At 37.9% G+C, this 23,639-nt stretch overlaps 1 protein-coding gene across 1 annotated transcript; it reads right to left on the bottom strand.

Moving 5' to 3' along the window:
* Window positions 1-4,929: 4,929 nt before the first annotated feature.
* Window positions 4,930-12,145, bottom strand: cnpy3 (canopy FGF signaling regulator 3). The gene is made up of 6 exons (XM_041986449.1): window positions 11,897-12,145; window positions 10,948-11,074; window positions 8,885-8,981; window positions 6,942-7,064; window positions 6,748-6,865; window positions 4,930-6,638 (listed from the first exon to the last, which is right to left on the bottom strand). Exons 1-6 carry the CDS (start codon window positions 11,997-11,999, stop codon window positions 6,343-6,345), a joined length of 864 nt encoding a protein of 287 aa, XP_041842383.1. The 5' UTR covers window positions 12,000-12,145; the 3' UTR covers window positions 4,930-6,342.
* Window positions 12,146-23,639: the final 11,494 nt, after the last annotated feature.

Here is a 23,639-nt window from a genome sequence, read left to right as displayed (position 1 = left end):
AATCTCATCTTCCTCCTCCGCACACGTCATTCCTCCTCATTTCACTCTAAAATTTCTCTGCTTTCTTGTAATTTCTAGCACCTCTTTTGATTCTTCTTTGGTGTGGCGTTCAGGTCATATTAGACCGAGTCTAAGATGAGAAGGATGACATTTTCTTTCTAGTTTTTAAGTGTTGATGTGAACAAGTTTGAAGTAGCAGCGACATAAACATCTAAGAGGACAGAGCTGAGGTGGAGCTCTTAAGAGGCAGATTTAGTTGAATTTGCCTTGTTTTTCTGCCTTTTATGTGTAAATAAACACTGTATAAAAATGTTTCCCAAGCTAATGAACATCTTTAAATGCCATTTATAAGAAAAATTTGTGCAATTCTACAATAATTTTAATTTTTCTTGGAATTTTGTTCCAATTTATTTCGTACAGTAGGCGCTTCTAATGATTTTGTAGACCTACAGGTTCAGTTTTTTTCAGTTTATACTCAATTTTGAGTATTTTTCTACACACCTCAAACAAATAACCAATTAACAATTAACCTGCCATGTTTAATTTTATCCGACCACATTCAGACTCTTGAATTAAACTAAAACATTTTAGTTTTCTAGCATGTGTAGTAAAATATGTTGAACGTCACTCAGAAATGTTGACTTATTTATTTCTTTATACTTATTTAACAGTATAATAGCTACACTATTTAAATAGTAGCTGTTGGTTAAGATGACTTATTTAATTAATACTCTGACGCTTATGCTTCTGTTTTAACTGTAAATCTGTCTGGAGCTGTGTCTGGAATGCAAGTTTCCTGTAATCCATGGATTAGATGTACAATTTAACACAAAGATTCCTGTTCTGAGAAATTTTACATCTACATCCATTTGTAGATGTGTATGTAGCATTTATTATTTACTGTGCATATGCTGAGGAACGTAACATAGAATGACATTCAAGAGACAAAAAGGTGACACACACACACGGGTGTGAGAGATTATATCAGATTAAAAGGGAGCAGGAAACAATATTTCCATTCAAATGTCCATTTCATTTTCACAAGATTAAAGCAGATTACTTTTTGATGTTCCTTCGACCGACCGCCATCCACATACCACCGCAACACTCACTGCGAGTGTGTGTCTGTGGCGTAACGGCATGAATTTGGCCCAAACGTTCAGTTCAGCTCTGTAACAGCTCTTTGGGGGAAGCTGTGGCTCAGAAGGAAGAGGAGGCGTCTTCCAACCGGAAGGTTGGTGGATCGATTCCAGGCTTCCACTGTGCGTGTTGAAGTGTCCTTGGGCAAGACACATGCCTATTGGGACATGTGTGTGAAATTGTGAATGTGACAGGTAGGGTAAAGCGCTTTAAATAGTCAAAAAAGTGCTATATAAGTACAAGTCCATTTACCATTTAATACAAACACAGTTGCCTTTTCACTATACCTAAGCCTACATTCATACTGGGATAGTCTGGGGGACTATGGCTAGGTTCACACTGCAGGGCATAATGCTCATTTCGGATTTTTTTGTGAAATCCTATTTTTTTGAGAGTCCGTTGTTGTATGAACCTTATGCACACCAAAAGTGTCCCGCATGCGTAGAAGACACGAGATTGTGACAGCGAGCGTGCGTAGGACGTCTTCGTGTTTGCAGTAACAGCGTATGTTGCAATTTGAAAGTTATTGTCCAACCGTAGCCAGCACATTTTTAATGGCCTCGTTTTAAGGAGGAGATTACAAAAGAGGAGAGCCAGATCTTTGGCCAACGTCTGTACAGAGAAATGTGTGGGCACGGAGTCGCAGCCAGGAGAGGTTGGAGAGGGATGCCAGCGCCTTTCCAAATAAGGAGTTTATAAACACTGTCGTGTATGACGTGTACAGTAGGTCGGATTAATGCGAGCTCACCGTTCAGACTGAGGTCGCAGGACAAAGGATCTGATATGTATCGGATTTAGGACCACATATCCAAGTAGCCTGGGTCGCATTTGAAAAAATCTGATCTGTGTCATTCAGACTGTTATGAAAAGATCAGATACAGGTTGCATATGGGCAAAAAAATCAGATTTGGGTCACTTCAGCCTGCAGTGTGAACCTAGCCTATGTTTGATTGGGCGTGGAACTGCTTGGTTCAGTTTGCTTTCACACTGCATTTTCCTCAAGCTGACCAAACTGTCTGGACAACACCATGTATTTATAACAGCTGCTTGCTAGGGGAGACATTCCCTGAAACGACCACTGACCAAGAAGGAAAAAACCCAGAAGAAGATGAAAATCCTGCTCTTCCGATTGGCCAGGTCAAAAAACATCTCCTTTCATTGCAAGTAAACAAAAACAATTCATTTACGCAGGCTTGGGGATTCTGTTTTCAAAAGCTACCGAGACCCCCCGGACCAGAGTTCGCTTCTTTGACAGACACTGTGAATGAACTTTTAGTGCCCCAAATGAATTGTACTATCCGTGGAAGCGGACCAAACTGTGCCAGTATGAGTGCACCCCCAAAGTTTACAGTTTTTTTCGTATATTTTTGAACTCTCTATACAGAAACTATGATTGAGTCAGAATATTGTAGAGAAAATCTGAAATTGTGGTAGCCCCAACACAACGTCAATACTAAAGCTCAAACAGCATTATTTTCTGATTCAATGTTTAAGAACAAAGTAAAACTGCTGACACCACAAACAACAAAGCTGGTTTCATTCTGTTTTAATTCAGGGAGGTTTCAGGCTTGTCAAATGATGCAAAACATGCAAACAAACCCACAGACTTAAAACTTTCACTGACTTACCAACCTAGCAAGCAAATTTCATTCATGTGAGCAGGTTAACTCCTGGTTACTACAGTAATGGTTAAGAAAAGGAAAGTGTTCTATCTTTTTCCCTCTGACAATAATCAGTATTTAAACACCATCAGTATGGCCATTAAGCAACCGTTTGGTTTTCTTTATTTTAGTCTGTTTTATAGTTTCTTATGATTGTAACATTGAAGTAGGAACACAGGGAGAAATTTAACCAGGAATTTCATGTCCTCTCACACTTCTAACGTGTGTGTTCATGTCGTTGTGTGTGTGTGTGCACGTCTCTGTTCTCTGTTCATTCCATTTCCACCATCACCAGTGTCCAAATAAACCGTCAACCCTGACGTGGCTGATAAAGTGTGTGAGTGTGTGTGTGTGTGTGTGACAATATTTGTCCTGTGTTATTGGAGCTCTGAGGCCACAGAGTCTTCTATAAACACCAAGCTGTGAATTGTTCAATAAATAAACACATCTCAGACACACACACACACACACAAATGAGTACAAAATACATATTTGTATGAAAGGTGGACGGACATTTGATTCAACATACACACATCTGTCAAGAGATAACTGGTATCCAGCCACAAAACACATATGTTGATAACATTAGGCAAATGCACACACAAGTTTATGAATTTGATTGTTTAAAGGAGGAAAAAGCTGATTGACTGAATTAACTTTAGTAACACACACACACACACACACACACAGAGAGAAACCATTTCATTTAGTCTCTACTTAAGTGGATTTGTCGGTCAGTTCAGTGGAAGGTGAGACAGAAAGTGCTGCTCATCAAATGACAGGGTGACACCTACAGTCTGAATGAGGTACTGCAAGAAACCACCTGATCTGCTTATTTAATAATAATAATTTAAACATGTTTATTACACACTGGAAATTATATTTTATATCAAAGGACACCAATTGTGTAATTTTTGTCAACATAGCCTTAGAGCTCACACTGGCACACCCCGCTGATGGAAAATACCTGACCAACAGTTTCTCATGCTTACATGGTTTAAAGATAGGGGGAAGACATGGGATGGAGTCCGTTACTAAGTCACCAAATATCTGCTTTCTAGAACTTTCCATCTCTTTATCGCCATCACTGTAAATGTCCTTTACAAACTGGTGGGAAAAGATTACATACTACATACATGAAGACATTTTCCATAATATTATGGATGTCCAGGTGAGGTCACTTTAATGATGTCACAGGTTATCAGTACGGGGTGTAAACATTTTTATTTATTCTAGATATTTGTTAAGTATGTTTGTGCATTGTACTCATGCATCATCTAGTTTTAAAAATTTATCCTCATTCTCTATAATGTTGCTGTATCACTGCAATTTTCCAGTCTTTGCTTAACAAAGTAAATCTGATTTAATTTACAAGAGGAATAACACACTGGCCTTAATATAAACCATCTACTGTTGTCTGACAATTTATATGTGGAGAATTAATATGCATTCAGATAATGTCCCGTGCATGGATCAAAAGGCTTCTTTTCTTTGTCTGCTTTTCATTTTGCGTATATGTTTATGTTTGACAGAAAAACAACAACAAAAAAAAAACAAACAACTAAAATTAAATTGAATTAGATCTTTTTGGGTTTGCACATAAACAGGAAAGTTACATATTAAAAAAAAATAATAAAAAAAAAAACATGGATAATCATTGACTTTAAGGAGGCTTAATTGTGCATGCATGTAAAATGTGGTAAAGAAAAAAAATCTTTAAAACTAGAAGTGTGCAGGATTTAGTCCAATCTAGCTGCATAATTGTGGATTAAAATCATCTGTATACCACTCATCCTCTACTTTCAGCTAGAAACAGATGTTTAAAATTTGGAACCGCTGCCCTAAAAGGAAGAAAAAGGTTTTACACTAATGGAAACAGAATATCATGTAGTATCATCGGACCCTCTAAAAGTTAAACTTTACCTTTTATTTAACGACCAGTAACTTACAGGAGTTCAAACAGGGGATTTTTGTCTCCCCCTAGTGGACAAAGATGTACATTACAACTCAAACAAAAGATTAAACTTTGATGCAGCAGTTCACTGAACACATTTTGACCAAGTTACATTAAATTTCAGTCCTACTGAATCACCTACTGTGGCTAGTAATGATCAGGTAACATCCTTACTGTTTTCAAACCTCTTTATTGATCCACTCATGATTTCAAACAGCAACTCCAAATGCAACACAAGCAGCATTTGACTTGAGGAAAAAAACTTGTAGAAACACTCGCACACATACTCGAGAAAATGCAAAAGTCGTACACACCGGGCTTCATCTCCCACCGAAGAACCCAACAAGCACACAAAAATACATCACACCTCATATAGCAGCTTTTGTACAGCACACACACACACACACACACACAAAACAATAAATGAACAAAAAGACATTAAACATGAACAGAAAAATAAATTAAAGTACCTGATATCGTTAAAGGGGAATTACATTTTATTTAACTATGAAACTGCTGAACAAAATCCATTCCATTATTTAAAAAAAAAAAAAATCAGAGAAAATCCATAATAAAGGAAAAATGCAGCTGACTGCTGGGGACTGATAAAAAGCTGCTTTACCATCATATCATTTACCAGCTTAACTTTTTAATAGGAACACCTGGCCAGGTTAATACAACCAAGTGATGTTTTGCTCCGCTGATGCTTGCTGGACCAAAAATGAAGAAGTTCTTAAAAATACCAGAGTCCAAAAGAGTCTTAAAATGTGAACAAAAAGCTTGAGAAACAGAATTTGTGGCAGAGCTGCTGTATTAGTCGGCACAGGCAATCCCACTGAGTAAAGCATCCATGACTGAAAAGGTCAACTATCACAAACAACACACACACACACAGTCAGCTGAGGATAGATTCTTAGAAAAGTCTCAGTTTTCATTTGGAATGAAACGTTCTGTAAATACGATGCTTTTAAAGCGGCACAGGTGGGACTGGCACACATATGAAGAGATGCCGGGATAAAGTCTGACGCCTACATTCAGCCGAGGAAAAGACAGAAAACTAAATCCCCTTTTACATCTTCAGTTTGAACTCTGCATGTCAGCAACACAGTCCAACTACTGCCCAGCAGAAGCTTTACTCTGTATAGAGACGCAGCGATGAAGCCTAGAAACAACTTTTATTTTATTATCTGATATAAGTTTAGCTAATAAATGATCAAGTAATAGTGAAAATGCCCATCAGAATTAAAAGAACCCAATGCGATTGCTCAGAAATGCAAAGACATTCTGAACTGAAGGACTTTTTAAACATAAAGAAATAGGATTTAGACTTCATTTGGCATCTAAATAATAAAATGTTCTTTAAGTGATCCTAAATGTCTGGCAGTTTAAGTTTCTTTCCTCTAAACTTTGTTTTGAGGCCATAATGCGTTGGATCCGTGTTGTAAGCTGCCAAACTGCAATAAAACCCAAGCTGTAAAAATCTGGATCATTTAAGTGAAGACAGTTAGTAAAAATCCTTAAAACTGCACATTAAAGACTGTAAAACTGTGTGTAACAGGAAAGTCAGGCCCAGAGTCCCACCGGGCTTCACAGCTCCGTCTTCTGCCCAGAGAGAGGCACCTGAGGCTGGATGTCCTCGTCTGACGTCATCCCTCCGTCCATCTTATCCACCGGAGCTTTGCTCTTCTTCTTCTTCTTAACCTTCTTCTCCTTCTTCTTCTTGGACGCCTTCTCTCCCCCTGAGCTGCCGTCTCTGCCCTCTGCTCCGTCCTCCCCCTTGCCCTTCCCTTTTTTCCCTCCCTTCTTCTTTTTCTTCTTCTTCTTGTCCTCCGCGATGGCCGCCTGGTCGCCCTTCTTCTGAGACCAGGTCTCGCTCAGGCAGGCTGAAAGGACAGATACGAGGTGGACGTGTGAAGAGGAACGAAATAAGAGAGAAATGTAAATAAGCAGAAAGACAAAGAAAGAAGGAAAAACGTGAAGTGTGTGTTTTACCCATGTCCTGTCCTTTGAGAACATGCTTCTCACACAGGTAAGTGGTCAGGTCTTCCTCCTGGCTTCCTTTGTACCAATCCTCAATAACTTCCTCATACTGCTCAATCAGCACGTCACACTGACAAGCACACACATCATTAACGCTGTAATTAGGCGGTTTTTGTAAAAAGAGGGCAGAAAGTTCAGATCTTCACCTGTTTTTTAAGGTCGGCCACTTCTGCTGAAGTCTCGTTCCAGAGCTCAAAGGGAATATCCATCACCACCTTCACTCCTTTGTTCACCAAGCCGTGCAGGGTGGAGAAGGTCTCTGACATGCCCTGCACACAGCCACGCTAACATGTCAGCTTCCAGCACAGCAGCAAAATAAATCTGTGGTAACGTGACTTCTGGCAGGACTCTAAACCTTAACTTAAAGCTGAATTTTATTTGCTGTTGTTTAGAATTTTGCTTTTTTTAATCGTATATTCTTATATTTTTACCACCTATTTTATTTTATTTTTACTGTTTATTGTTCTATTTATTTTTTTACTCAAGTAGTTTTTATAAACACTTTTATTTTATTTGATCTCTTTTATTTTATGTTTTTTCATCTTATTTTATTTTATATTTTTCCTGAACTCCTGTATCTGCATTTTTATTCTTGTCACTCTTATCGGTTCGTATTGTTTTTAAGTTTATTTATTCTTGTTTTTACTGTTTAATTCCCGTGTTTTCATCCTGGGGATCCTTCCTGCTCTGTCTGTGGGCTGTTGCCATGGTGACTGCCCTTGTCTGGGAGGCTGGGGTCCTGCACTGCAGCCCTGTGGCTGTGGTGTAGACCCGGCCTGCCCTGGCCTGGGAGGTTCCTGTGGTGGTGCCCTCTGTGGTCATGGGTGGGCTGGCTTCCAGTGTGACTGGATCTCCCAGATATTGTTCCCTCACAGCAGTGTCGAGCCAGATGTTTGCATTTTATTACTACTTTCATATTTATTTTAAGTTCAGACAGTTATTAGTGATTGGAGTTCATCTTTGTACAAAATAGGGTATGGGTGGGTGGGGCAAATATGTATGAAGCTTGGTTTGGACGTGTGTCAGTTTGTGTGCGACTGTGTGTACAATTATAAGGTGTGCATTTTTAGTTTTTGTCATAATTTGTATGTGAAGGCTTTCAAATCTTGTACTGAGTATACATGATTTGTTTTTACTGTGTACAGCACTTTGTGTTGCCATGTGCATGAAATAAATAAATAAAATGTGATTTGAAGTTTACTTGAATTAAAACAGGTTACTTAGTCCCATTAACTTGCATGTTTTCAATGTTTTACTGCCATCAGTCAGCAGGATTCAGTGACAAATTGTTCAGTCCGGATTCTCAGCAAAGGTAAAAAATGAACAACAAAGAAATTCTGGCACCGATCCAGCTCACTTTATTCGTGACTACAAATTAGGGCTCTGACATTAGTGGCCGTCTGAGTTCTTTAAGTGTCCTAGACTGCTGTTGCTCTTTTTATTCCACTTTCTTTCTGATTAGATTCAACATTTGTGGGACATCAGTCACTATTAAACCAATAAAGATGTAGGAGACGTAGATGGTAGGAGATGGTGACTTCATTTGCAAATCATATCTGTTATTTATCTGTTTTTATTCTTTGCTTTTTCCACATAAATACCTTTTGTGTGGGACAATTCTTCTGTGGTGAAGCCAATTTTCAAAAGTCCTCCTTATTTTCAAGGACAAATTTTCCAGGAATGTTCCCATCACTCAAGACTGAAGTAAAACAGAACATGAGGACCTAATCTGAGGGTTATTTTTTCTGTGCTGTCCTCGAGGATGTGGGGAATTTCCATCTAATTAGGCTTTAAAAAATCATGTGTTCTACTTCATTTAGCTTTTTACAACAGTTTGAATCCCAAGATGAAGATTCAGGGAAAAGCTGTAAAACAAAAACAGGAACGAAACACAAACACATTGATTCTTTTCATGTGTTTCACTTCAAACAAAAAACCTCTCACACTACATCTTTTCCACCTTTACCGTCGTAAAACAGCTCTGAAATGTGGCTGTAATGAAGGGAATAAGATTCAGATCTTTGCCAGGACTCTAGCTCTTCGGCCTGAAGCTACAACTCAGAAACACACAGAACACACGCAGACTGACCTTGGCGAAGCGGTTACTGCCGACCCTCTCTTTGTGCAGATTATACTCCAGCAGCCTCTGACACACGTTTTCCACGACCTCGATGAATCTGAGATCTCTGCAGACAGACGCGAGGACCAATCAGACAAATAATGTTCAGTTCTGTTTAGGTCATAATCAGAGACGCTGATCTTCAGATTTTATTCTGACAGAAATGTGAAATGCACAAAGTTTAGTCAGTTAGTCCTCAAAGTTTGAAGTTTTCCACAGAATTTGGTTAAAATTACATTCACAAGTTGTGTCAGCATGTAAAACAATCGTTTTCTTTTACATCCACCAGAGGGCAGCGCAGAGTTCATTTCTGCTGTAAGTTTCATTAGCAAACGGTGACGATGGAGGAGATCATGATAACGTACGTTTGCAGAAAGAGACATAAAAAGAGGCAGTGAGTTGATGGAGGTGGTCTTTATGGCTGTACAGCTCAGCTTCCTCTTCTCAGTGGTCACGCGTGAGCCATGCTGCTCCGTCGGTTCATGGTGGTATCGCTCCATTTGTAACTTCTGACTACACATTCATAAGCTTACTGAAAACTGATCAAAATAGGCATGTAAATTTATGCTAATAATGCCTTAAACTGAATATGCATACAGACGGAGCCCTCTGTCCATCTTCTGCATCCTTTTCGGGCATATTTTGGTCCACTTTCAGGGAACTTGTGGATGGGTAGCCGGATGAAGCAGTACCACCAGAAAACGCGAGGACAGTGCTGCGCAGTATAGCTCACATGCGACCAGTGTAAGGAACAAAGAAGAAGAAGTCGAGCTGTATTTAATGGCTGCACAGGCCACCGCCGTCTACCGCGCTGCTTCTTTTTATGTCTCTTTCTGAGAATGTACATTATAATTCCCTCCACTGCTTCAGGTCAGAACCAAGCGGCAACCTCAGCCGGTAAAAAGTGAAGCCTATGTGGAAGTGCAAATAAATTGCAGTTCACCCCTCATCCACTAGGGGCTGCCTCCAAAACAGAGCAAATCCCCATAGACTCCCATGTTAAAAAGACCAACTTCACAGCAGAAATAAACACGTTTAAAGCCTGGTACAAAAATCCATTTTAGGATTAATAGGTCAAGTTCATCTTCATGACAATTGTGAGGGGGGTGAATTTTTTTCTAACTCATCCATTTGGATGTTATTTAATCTTGAAATTCAGCATAATTAGGGGCGTGTTCTTTTAATTGCCAGGTATCCAATATCCACGGAAAGAAGGGATCGTGTAGAACAATCACGGTTTTTAGCCGGCTAACAGCAGGCCCAAGCTTTAGCCCGCCTACCTCCGTTAGCTGGTTAGCTACCGTTTCTCCGGGTTAGCTCTTAGCTACAGGCAGCTCGGAGTTTGATGGTTGTCAATCATCCACCCCCATTTATTAAATTATAACTTTAATAAACCACTTAATACAATAACACAGGTGTTGGATTGGTACTCGTATCAGCAGATACCTAAACCCCAGGTATCTGAATCAGTATTGGCAGAAAAATAAATGACATTATCCCAACTCTTAACAAATGAATGACAGAAATGCCAACAGTTAATTATCAGCCATGTCATACACACAAGCACTAAAAACATACAGAAAGATCAGGTTTCTGATCGGTCTGTTTGACTGTCAATGATCATAAAACTGCTCCTCTTAATCTATGACTGCTGCAAACTAAAAATCAACAGATATTTCCACACTTGTCAAAAGAACTTCCTCTGACAGAGAGACACTGCCACTCTCTCTCTCTCTCACACACACACACACACACACTGACTGACAGCAGCTCAACATCTTCTATAATAAGTTCCTCCACAGGAGCCTGAACCTGACCAAGTTCCTGTCCCTTGCTGCCTCCTAAGAGCCGGAGAGAGAAAGATCCAGAATCAGCCAGGCATGCAGCTGCTCCACAAAGAGCAGCTTTCATTTCTGCTGTGAAACTGAACCCTTTCTCCACTTTGTTTCAATGAGGAAATGATGCAAAATCACCACTGAAAGAACAGACTTATCACACAGAACACAACGCAACACAAGCACACGCCAACTTACGACTTGACATATTGAACAGGTGGCGCTCCCTTGCCGTCTATGAAGTTGTAGGTCCGGTCGATCACCGCTTTGGTCTTCCCCGTCTCTTGGAAAGCTGACTTCATCTCAATACTAACAAACTTGCAGACTGTAGAGAGAAGCAGAGGAAATAGACATTTCATTACTGTGATTTTCTTTTAGCTGCATCAGATAGAGAGTTTACGTTCCCCCCCATGGACAAACGCCACAGGGAGGAGTGTAAATTCTCCCTTTAGTAACACACCTTTCTGATAATAAAAGTTTATGGAACATGATGTAATTTTAGGTTTAAAAAAATGGATAACTAAACTTTTAAACAGTCATACTTCAACAAAAAGTGGTTTCCACTGCTGTTTTTGATTCGCAGTTAATAAAAACACAGAAAATCTGCTTTTGTGCAAAAGCATTCATGAGCTCATCTCAGGGTTAATTCTTAAAAATGTGTTTCATTTTTCTTTCATATCTTAAGTTGCTAAAGCAACTGGATTTCCTCAGAAAGTGTCCATGAAGTTGATATCATGTTATCTCAAATACATATTTTAAAATGGGATTTTTCTGATTAATACATTTCTAGATATTTTGGTGAACCAAAAAGAAAAAAACAAAACTAAAGAAAAAAAAAAAAAAAAAAAAAAAACCCCGAAGACAAAACCAGGTGTTTGAAAATGTCACTTTAAACTGTCTGATAACATTTTATATTCCTAATATGAAGAGGATTTCATAAAAGATCCTGTATAATGCTGCTGATATTCAGCTCTTGGATTCCAAATTGCGTGCAAACAAATGCTGGATTTTCTATAAACAGGCAGCCTGAGGCCTGTTATCACTGTGGTCCAGCAGCTGGTAACATTACAGTGAAATGCGTTTTTCATTCATCCTGAAGTCTGTGTCTTTTCAACCTATGCAGAAAGCAGCTAAACTTCACATCTACCTTCACATTTGTTGGGAAGATGAACCCAGTCATCGTCTCCTTCATTCTTGGCGAATCCGGGAAACAAAAATATTAAGAAAAACAGATACTCTAATAAAATCATTCTGTATTCTAAAATGCACTCCTTATCTTACTATAAAAGTCTTTTAAAACATTTAAATCCTCTGAACAGAACCGTTATTTTCTAGTTTTCACACCCTACTCTAGATTTTTCAGAGGTTCGACTTCTGACAGCGTTCACTTCCGCTAAAGGCGTTACAGATTCCGGGGTCTCAGCCAATCAGAAGGAAAGAAGTGGCAGCGGGTGGACCAATGAGATGGAGAGAAGAGCCGAAGAGCCTCTGAAATACACGAGGTATCATTCCGTGTCTTTTTTTTTTAATATATAATATCCCAGATCTTAGATAAAAGTCCTTCCTATATAAGACCGCTCTCATTTTCCTGATGTGGTTTCCCACCAGTTGTATTTGTTTATTTTAAGTGGACATGTTGGATTGTACGGAAGAGTATTAGGGTGAAAAAATAAATAACTAACAACAATAACAACAACAACAACAACAACAATAATAATAATAATAATTAAGAGTAACAGTCTGAATTCTGACTTTAATCTCAGAATTCTGAGAAAAAAGAATTCTGAAATCTAACTGGGTAAATTCTTGTAACAGGAAAAAAACAAACAAAAAACAACCAAACAAAAAAAAAAAAAAAAAAAAAAAAACAACTTCATGTCCTCTCTCCATCTCCTCTTTGGTGTTACTCAAGGCCTCCTGTCTAGTAGCTCAACTTATTCCATATGTTTACTATCTCTCCTCTGTACATGCCCAAATCATATTCCGGCCACTCTGACTTTGCCTCAAAAAACATCTAACACGTGCTGTCCCTCTGACGTACTCCTTCCTGGTAATTTCCATCCTCATAACTCCCAAAGAGAAACTTACCGTGTCAAACTTTAAACACCCGGTGACAGAAAATGTACAGAGTGGCTCCTCTTACCTTTACTCTCTCTTTGGACTCAGACGTTAACATGGTCCTTGCAACCTTTAGTTTCCCCCAGCAGATGGCGCCACACACGTATCTAAAACACATGACTGGTTATGTAACGTTGAACGCAGCCTGTCAGCACTAATTCTTTTATTTTATTTATGCTTTTTAGTGACATTTTTGTACCTGACAAGAATAAATAAATAAATAAATAAAAATAAAAAACCTGACATTATTTAAAATATTGCTCAAAATGATATGGTCCTATCTTTATATCCACATACATTTAGCGTTTGTTACCACTGGTGCACTCATGCACAACTGATGCAGAAAAACTGATTATGAGACCACATTCCCAGTATTTCTGAATAAAGATGAAAAGAGAGAGTTTAAATATCTGTCTCACATAGATACATTTTACATTCTTCTCCTACCTGGTTGTAAATGTGCCACCAAAACTAAGATAAAGTTAATTTATCATGGGCTCACACAGGTTGGTCTCACAAGAAAAGTAGTTACACAGTCTGCATCTGTAAAATTTAGTAAGGTTACCATCCATGACTAAAGATTGTTAGATGTCATTGTATCTGTAGCTTGTTTTGTATGGGGCAGCATTCAAACGAAATCACGGCCCGTATGTAGTAAAACTACTAAATCATACAGTGACCATGTAAGTTATTTTATAATACTAAGCATGTATTTTAAACTTCTCATCCTCACTAAATAAGAGTTAAGCAAAGTAGAGAAGTGAAAGGACGGTGGATGTGATAGTGAAAATGTCACAGAAGGAGAATTTCCATATTTACGAGCAAGAAATGCAGTCATTTTACAATTTGTTAGCACTTATGTTTGAACGGCAATGTTTTAAAATGTCAACCTAGATATCCTCTATAAGACTGAGTGAAACAAACTTGAGTTAATCTTCTATGCACCTGCAAGATAATGCAAGGTGGGATATGTTCTCGAGTTTCTTAAGGTGTAGTTTAACGTTTGTGTGGGGGGATAAAAGTAAACTTGGGGTAATTGTAAAAAAAAAAAAAAAAAAAAAAAAAAAAATCAATACATGTAAGTAGGCAAATGAATAAACACTGGAATCTACATTTTTCCTAAGTTAATTAGTGGGTGGATAGCTCAGTAAGCAGAGCATCTGTCTCCCATGCAGGAGACTAGAGTTTGATTCCCCCCAGGGTATGAATATAAACACCTTCCAGTTGGGTCCTTAGACAAGACTGTTAATGCTACTGACAAACCATTGTAAGTCACTTTGGATAAAAGTGTCTGCTAAATGACTGTAATGTTATATGTCAGTTTTTACATGCTGAATCTTCTAAGAATGAGCTACTGAGACACAATAAATTGTGATCACAGTTAATGTTCTTCTGTTTTGTTGCTCTAAAAACAACAATGTTTGTGGGTTTAAAGAATCAATCAAAATCTGAGCTTATCTCCTTTCATGTGTAATAGAGCCAGGACCTGCTGCTGATCCCCTGAAGGTACAAATCTGTCAGGTAAAATCACATTAAAACAGATACAGGTTAAAAATCATTACATTTCTGCTGCCACATATCCTCAACAAACAGTTAAAAATAATTTCGTTCTAAATAATGAGGCTATTGTAACTTTAGGTGCCTGATGTCTGTAAAACACAGTTGTTTTTGACTATTAGCTGAGGTGCATCTAAAGTAGCTCCAGTCCACAGTTTCTTCTGTTGTAATTCAATAAAGCAACATGTTTGATCTCATTGCAGCACAAACCAGTTACACACAACAAGAATTTAGTCACAATAATTATGAGTTCATATACGATTAAATAATAAATTCATTAAGTTTTCAAATTGTGTAGATTTGCAACGTGTATGTGCTTTACTTCTGTGTGATTCAGTGTATTTTTATTGAGTGTGTGCGTGTGTGTGTGTGTGTGTGTGTGTGTGTGTGTGTGTGTGTGTGTGTGTGTGAAAGAGATTTGAGATGAGAGCGTTTCTCAGTGGTTCAATAATAGTTCAGTTTTTCTGAGAGGTGCTTCAATGTACTGCTGCCTGCCAAAAGGACAGCCAGCTTCTCATTCCACTGTGCATACACACACACACTCACACAGATCACTGTGTGTCTCATAGCAGAACTTGACACTGAGTTGGTGGAGGGGAGGTTGATGTAGAGAGAGAAAGAAAGAGAGTGAGATGAAAGCTGGTTTTTATTCAGCGCTGCAGCCCACACAACAGGCAAACCAGGGCTTTGTTGGAAAAAAACTCATCTCTCTCCCATGCTCTCCTTTTCAGTTTTTCCTTGAATAAAATAATAACACATTCAGATTGCATAGCAGGTTGTTGAAAAGTGCTGTCGCTTCCAGCTTAAAAAGAGGCAGCTTTTATCTGTTTAGACCAATAAGCACTCAAACGCACAAAGACAAACACTAAACTGAAACACCAACGTGATCCCAAAAGCAAACTCTGATTAGAGGCTTTGTGTTTGAACAAAAAATAAAATGCTTTCATTCAAACTTGCTGCTGCTATTCCCTGATCACAGTTTGGGTTTTTCACAAGCTGGACAAAAAGTGTGTTGGTTCACTAGATATTCTCTCAGATTTACATAAAATAAAAGTTTTGGGGCTGCATGGTGGTCTCTGTATGAAGTTTGCATGTTCTCCTTGTGGATGCATTCATTCTAAAGCTTCCTCCCACTGTCCAAAAACATGATTCTAAAATGAGATGACTGCAGGTGTTTCTACGATGGATTGGAAACCTGTCCAGTGGGTTTGGAGAATAAATTAATAAAAGTCGTGGTTCTGGGGAAATTAAGGGGGAACACTGTTAGCATACCCACCATTTAGCACAAATTTTGACAACGTCCAGAAAATCTTCACAGCAAAAAGCAAATAAACATGTTTTACTGAGGAAATAAAACCTGTTTCGATCCATTGGAGTCATCTGCTGCTGCTTTTTCTGAACTTTATTTTTTTTTTACCAAAATGACAGCACAGGAAATCCTATCGTTTTTAAACAGACTGGATAAATCTAACCAAGTTAAAAGATTGACATCATGAAGCTGCCCAGTTAAAATTTTAGACCTGACCATGAGCTTTTCCTAAACCTAATTTATTCCAGCAACTAAACTTACCAGACTTTATTTGAAACCAAGCCAAGTAGTTTTGTTGCCTTAATTTAAATCGAACACTGCACAAGCATCAAATCGTGTTACTTAACCTAACTGAGTAGTTATGTTGCCTAAACATAACTAGCACATGATGTTGCAATAACTTAACCAAATAGTTGTGTTTCCTAAATTTTACCAAGTTCTGGTTGTCTTAACCTGCCCAGAAAATTATGTTTCCCAATCTAACCAGATAAGAAAACGTTGTCTAAAACCAGCTAGAAAGAAAATTGTACTGCCTAAACCTAACTGTGATTTAAGATCAAGGTGTGGCTTTTTTTCCCTTCCTGGTCATCTGAAGGATTGACTCAAAAAGATAATTTCATGCAATCAACTGTTTCCTTGGTAGCAATGATTTTGTATTATTATTATTATTATTATTATTTTATTAATTGGTTTAAATGAACAGAGTTATCATAAATTGGACTAATGTGAACCATGTAGTGATTTGTTTTAATTAGATTATAATTTGATTACAATGAACTGCATTAAATTGGACCGTGTTTTGAAAGTGTCTTTAGTTGATTTTGTGGTAAAATGGCACTAAACAAATAAAGGTAAATTGAACTTAATTCAAAGATTAATCGTGATTTAATGCTTGATAACGTTACTTTTGCAAGTAAATAGATGAATGGATAACTGGCATTTAAAGGTAGTTACTTACATAAACTGGGAGAACTCACTGCTAATGGCATTTCCTTTAAAGTCAGAAGCTGTCAATTACAGTTTTGTAGTTAATATCAAATGCAGCAAATTATTTGGTAAAAATGCATTATAGATACTGGATAAACTATGTTCTTGATCCCAAGCACTTATGAATATCACCACGTGAGTTGGCAGGAATGGTTTGTAACTTAAGAAAAACATTAGTTTTACTTACAGTGTCTTAAACAGTGTTGAGGTTGGGATGATCCAGCTCCAAGGTATAAATCCTAAACAATTTAAGTTGATTAATAAAGACTTGATTTTCACTATAGGGGGTCTTCAAAAGACAAACACTTGTCTGAAACACTACATATCAAAGCAGACTGGTAGATCGGTAGTATTATCAAACTGAAAATTCCCAGTTCCACAGGACTGTACAATCAAGTTCCCACTGCTAGCATGAGCATATCCACTCCACTTGATTAGATCTATGAGGCTTATTTTAGTCTTTTGGGTATATTAAACCACCTGTGATGAGCAGGGTTCTTACAATTCTTTGTCTAAAACAAGTCTCTCTTGAAAATGAGACCTTGTGTCTCATTGAGTTTTAAATGAATAAATAAAATAAATGAAGGTGAAATAAAAATAAAAAGTTTAAAAAGGAATTCACTGCTCTTGTTCAGTCAGAAAAGACGGAAAAGGCAAACTGGGTGTCAATTAAATCTCAGAGTAAGTCCTGCTCTTTCAACACGTCTAAAAATAACTCCAGCTGCCTTGCAGCAGCAGATGAGACATAAACTCCTGTTAAAATGGTGGTATTTCTGTGTTTTCATTTCATTCCCCAAAATTCTGTGTTTGAGTCTTAATTGTGGTTAAAAATGTCTTATTCCTTATTAGCATCTTCTTTTAAGAAACATGCAAACACAAGTTTGATATTGCTATTACTCCAATAAAAGTAACCATAACCTAAAATCTTTTATCAACATATGAAAAATATTCATCAAATTAGCTTTTCTGGTGTGTTTTAGGGTCATAAACGGACACAAACACATCCCATAAGAACATTATTTTCTGCTATTGTTGAATGAGAATTTGATTTTAACATTTCATTGTATCATCCAGGTAAAGGTCAGTAATAAACATGTTCTGATAGATGAGGAAAAGAAAATATGTTAAATCATATTTCAAGCTTTATATTTTTGAAATATTTCACTGATATTAAAGACAAAGAATCAAGAGTTAAGATGCTTGTGTTTTAGATAGTTTTTAGTAGATGAGAATTAAAAAAGAAAACCATGAATCCAAAGTGATAGATCACATGACCATCTTCTTTCAGACAAGTAAAGGATGCAAGTAAAAAAAACAGTCTGATCACAGAGATATTTTCCTAAGGATGCCTTTATTAAAGAGTTAACAACGTGCGCTAGCCATCTGGTTCTAGAAAAATAACATAGTCATACATTCATCCATGTGAAAATCCATAAAAACAAAGAAAAACAAAGGACAGTTTTTTATTCTTAAAGCTAAAAATCCCTTTAGAGGGTGAGAGGGGAACCTGAATGATGCCATGTTCTGTAAATATACTGTGTGTAAATGTTCATCACTGTTCGTGAGTATGTATGTCCAAATGTGTCTGTGTGATGAATAGAAATGTCAAATTATTTTAGCCCTTTTTTTTTCCACAACCCTGTAAGGAACAAAGTGACAATGATGGGTGAAAGTTTAAATTTGTGCAAAACCCATGGTCCAGATTTAGTGTAGCCATAATCTAAAACTACACAATGGGGTCAAAAACTGGTAGAAATGACAAGAGCTATGATAGTTTAGTATGGTTTGCTCCTATTTAATCTGATCATAGATGAGGTTGATGATAACAAGATGAAACATGCTTAAATCTCCTGCTTTCATCACCACAGAATACCACAATAAATGAGCAGATGTCTCAAACTTGACTGGATAGAGGAGATGGATGGTGGAGAAAGCAAATAAAAAATGGTTGATTTCAAAAGAACTATCAAGCACACTCAAACACCACCATCCATCAGTAGTGCCACTGTGGAGAAGGTGATCGACAATAATATTTTGTCGGGGTTCACCTCTGAAATGACCAAACCCACTCTATCAGCATGGCAAGTATCATCAACAAAGCCCAGCTACAGCTCTAACACAACCAGTGCAACAGGATGCAGAAGATAGCCATGGATATCATTAGCCCTGTTTTCATCAACGAGGTCCAGGTCAGTAAGGGGTGGGTGGGTGGGTACACCATTTTTTTTGCATTTACACAGAGAAAAACTGGGAAGGGTGCTGACTCTGATCTGTGCTGACTTACTATTTTGGAACCTTTCTGTTGGGGTCCTATTCTTATGGATCCAGCCCGAAAGGGCGGGGCTTAATAGTTTGCAATCCACTCATAGGTCAAAACAATCGCCAATGTCCTACTCAACTGCTGGATGTCCACCATTTTACTCCTTTGTTTCCGTGTGTTCATCGTTATAATTTAAAGAAAGTGTTGCACAGTGTTATTTCACAGCTGATGTATCAGTCATCCAGCTTATACCCCACCGAGAAAGGGAACAGTTGGCTGTGGAAATACTACAGATATTAGGGCCTACCAAACTAGGGCTATTGGTTTCTTCCTCCCCTTCTGAAACAGATCTACCAACTGTGCTCATAGAGCAATGACCATCATCTTATCTTAAACACCCAGTTCAAACAGGCTGCAACAGAACTGCAACCTACAGGTAATCAGGATTATTAATGGGCTCTACGGATGGATGGGTGGGCGGTATGAGTAGCAGTACACAATGAACAACATAATGCCTTATAATGAGAAGTACACAGATGTCATTCCAGTAAACTATTATAGTGTTGGATTATTAGCATCAAGTAAGCAGTATGCTCACATTTAGATGTACTCAGTTGCAGCAGTCTAATCACATGAACCTTATCAATCAATTATGGCCACAGGAAATGGCACCAGATGTTTCCTATATGATAGTTTTGGGGTTGGCGTCAGAAGTAATGTAAGGATTGTTCTTTGTTTGTGAACCTAATTAAGGCCACCGGTATGAATAGTCAGTGGGATCCTCGAAATTGGTTTAGGATTCTGCAGATCTGTTTTTGATGCCAGGCTTTTTGTAACAAACCTTTATTTATTCATCAAGTTGGTGTCTGGAGACCTGCCTAAGAAGGTTACATAACAATAAAATCTGGATTCAGTTTTTGAAAGGATCTCAAAAAGAATCCCAATTTATTAAGTAGCTGAGGTGCCTAAACCTAACCAAGTGAAAAACAGAATGAAAAAACTCAGTGAAGTTTTAAAGGGAAATCAATTGTGAAAAGTACCTGTATATATACAGTAGTGAAGTTGTGTCTGAGCCGGACAGAAACAAGTTACGTTTCCTGCCAGTTTCCTTCCGTCCAGCTTTGTTTTTAATTGTTTCACCACTAAAAATAATAGACTGCTGTATGTTTTTGTATATGTCTCTCTAGACAACATGAATTTATAACATGTCCTAGAACCCAAATCCACAGATTTGGGTTTGAGCAGTTTCACAAATTGTTATAAAATAAGGATGGACAAAGGTCAAAGCTCTTATAACTATAAAACTGTAAAGCCCTTTTCACACTGGTCTACAAAGCTTAGCAACATTCAGTAACATTTGGCTCTTATCTTAAGTGGGAAAAGGTGAAATTTGCACTTGTACCAGTATCTCTGACTCTACGTGGTCTTGGGTAATTACTGGTTTAAGGTACAGTCAACATGAAATCAGAGTTGATATGCATGTTTTGGGTTATTTTTGGGTGTGATGCCATTACCAGCGGACTGTTACAGTATGGAAACAATATTTGCTTCTTTAGTGATCTTAGCTTTTTAATTCTTTTTAACTCTGTTCATTCACTGCTCCTCTGATTATTTCTGCCTCAGTGTTGAGGTTAAAGGACTTGTGCTGCCCACTGCTCTTAATTAAGTCGAGTTTTGAGGTGTTTATTTTAAAGTTTGAACATGGCTCATTAGAAAAACACATACAAAGAAACAGTCCAATTGTTAAATTATGTAGTATAAGTGGAAGAGGAATTACTCAGATTTGAACTGGTTAAAGGGTGCAACACCACTCATGACCTAGTGGCCATAATGGGTACTGCATTTTAAAATAGCTCGTTATTGTATGTAGACATAATATAGAAACTTTACAGTGGATTTAGTATCTAATTTATATGAAAGATTACATCTAACCCTAAAAGCTGCATTATAAAAATCAGCCAAACAGCAGTCTCTTTCAAACTGCATCTGCATCAGTGTTGAAGCTGAACTCATGCCGTCAGTTCAAGTAAATCGATTCACATCAATAAATTTTTGCATGTCATCAACATTTACACAAAAACATTGATTATTAGTACTGTGGACAGGCTGTTGTCCTTAGTTGCCTTGGAGGCAGCGTGAAGCCATACAGGAACATTAGTTCTGCGTTTGTGACTCACATTATAAAGATCACACAGTGCTTTCAAAGTGGACTGTAGGGCACAGATGCCTCGATTTACAGTGAAACCTGCCCCTGGTTAGTGGTCAAAAGTCTGTGTGTGTGTGTGTGTGTGTGTGTGTGTGTGTGTGTGTGTGTGTGTGTGTGTGTGTGAATAATGCATGAGATGAATTGTGTGCCTTTTTCTTTCTCCCTGCTGCCTGTTTCTTTCTGTGTGTAAATGTTGTCCCTTCAGAGGTCACATCGTCCCTAATAATTCTCTATTACCATCAGAGACATAATGCATTTTCCAGACTTCTTAGCCTGAACCATCATGACTCAGTGCCTCATCTAAACCTGATTCTTCCTGAAATGCTGAAGTAAAGACCACTCAAGATGTCCTTGCTCTTGGTCTAAAAGCTGTATACAAACATATTAGTAGTGGACAGGTCCAATTTAAATCAATGGCTATAAATAAGGGGCTAGAATTTAATCATGGATTCGGGCTGAAAAGACCCTCATGGGATCAGAAAGCTGTTGCTGATACTGATTTATTAGCATGATTGATGATCCACCATTTGTATGTGAATTGTGCAATAGCACGTACGCCCCATTACAGTAACTTAATCAGTACTCTTCATCATATTTAAAAAAGAATGTATAGGTATATTGTTAATAAACAGTAGTAATCATTCAGTTTAGCTTTTTTTCCCCATTTTGGATGGAAGCATCCTTTAAAATCTCACTTCCCAAAATGTCTGAAACATCCAATTGGGGGTGGTTGCTGTCACTGCAATTGATGAAGGGCGATTGATTTTAAACCCTACAGTGCATGATTATAGGGTGGTGACATGTGAGCTGGTTGCCATGGCAACCAGAGGGTTCCAGGCTTTTTCTTTTTTCCTCTCTCTCTCTCTTTTTTTCCTCAACCCTCCATCCTTCTTTTTAGTTTTCATGGACCATCAGTCTTCACGTGTTACTTTAGAGCAGGGATCACCAAATCCGGACCTCTGCAGGTTTTCCATGTGTCCCTGCTCCAACACACCTGACTCAAATTAAATAGATCTGACAGCCTATGGTATAAATTTGGGGGAATATATTTGATCATATTTTCTTCTCTTTGTTAAAAAAAAGCTGAAATCTTATTCCTCTGAGGTCAAAAGTCTGAGTTTGTGATGTTTATCATTATAATTACTGATACTCAGTCTTTGAGTTTAGTATTAAACATGATAAGATTATTTCAGCGTCAATCCGATTCTTTAGTACTCCAGCACATTAAGCTGGAGGTTTGGGTTTTACTCTGTAGCAACATATTGGTAGTGGAACAAACTTATGGCACATTGAATAATTATGTGTTGTTCTGTGCACAACTATTGGATACAAAGCAACTATCCTGCCTCAGTTACTTTAAAGAAGACCTTAACCAATCAGCAATTATTGCTGAGAGAAAAATGTGTTTTTAGGTTGTTTTTAAGATTGTAATGTATCCCAATGACATGATCAGTGAGAAAATAATTGATAATATTAAAAGTTGTGTTTCAGATAGTTTCTAATTTCTGTCCATCTTTGCTACGGGTGGTTTCAAAAGGGAGAACAGCCACATTACTGCCACAAACAGCTTGTGGAAGAAGAGGACTGTTTAGAAGTTGACATAAGAAGATCTGGGATGAATCAGATATAGAAACTGTTTTGTGAAAAGGTTAAGGGTGCACATTTGAGAAATGGAAAATTATATTTGTCACATAATGCATGAACAAGCAACTTAAAGTGACTCAACCTCATCAAAGAATTTATCCCAATAATATGGATACAATATGTTGCTAGACCACGATCATCATCACCAACTTCAGACCTCATAGGCCAGTGTCCTGTGGGTTTTAGATATTTCCCTGCTGCAACACACCAACACCAGCCTCTAAGTGATTCATTAATCTAAGTCAGGTGTGTTGCAGCTGGGAAACATCTAAAAGCCACAGGATACTGGTCCAGGAGGTCCGGATATGGTGATCCCTGTGCTAAGCATTCCAGCAGAATTCCAGATGGCTGCTATAACCAATATGTCCAGTTATTAGTACACAATGTTTCTTTAAACCAGGGACGTCTAGTTTCAGTTCTTGAGAGCCACTATTTGAAGGTTTAAGATATTTATGTGCTACTCAATGAATTTTGACATCTTGTTAAGTTCTGCACAACCTCCTCAATTTGAGTCAGGTGTGTTGAATCTGGGAAATATCTAAAACCTGCCGGATGGGGGCCTTCTGAGTATGGAATTGGACATTCCTGATGTAAACCATCATATAGCATCTTTTTCGTATGTCAGTGTTGTTACTGAGCAGGCCATCTTTCCTAAAGCTGTAAATCTTAAGCAAAAAAAGTTACTAAAATAAACTGGATAATCTGATCCTTGCCACAGCCTCACTTACCTACATATTTAATTATAACATCACCTAAAGGAGCTTTGTGCATGTCACCCAGCTAGTTTCTAACTTTTACCCAAGTCTTTT

Source organism: Melanotaenia boesemani, chromosome 5 (assembly GCF_017639745.1).
Source record: "Melanotaenia boesemani isolate fMelBoe1 chromosome 5, fMelBoe1.pri, whole genome shotgun sequence".
NCBI classification, from domain to species: domain Eukaryota; kingdom Metazoa; phylum Chordata; class Actinopteri; order Atheriniformes; family Melanotaeniidae; genus Melanotaenia; species Melanotaenia boesemani.
The sequence above is the reverse complement of the archived record's forward strand: the minus strand, read 5'-3'. Positions and strand labels throughout refer to the sequence as shown.

Coding starts and splice junctions, on each gene's coding strand:
- cnpy3 (XM_041986449.1), bottom strand. CDS start 11,999: ATGATTTTATTAGAGTATCTGTTTTTCTTAATATTTTTGTTTCCCGGA. Junction 6,866..6,941: donor TGGCCGACCTTAAAAAACAG/GTGAAGATCTGA, acceptor TGTGCTTGTCAG/TGTGACGTGCTGATTGAGCA. Junction 6,639..6,747: donor TCTCAAAGGACAGGACATGG/GTAAAACACACA, acceptor CTGTCCTTTCAG/CCTGCCTGAGCGAGACCTGG.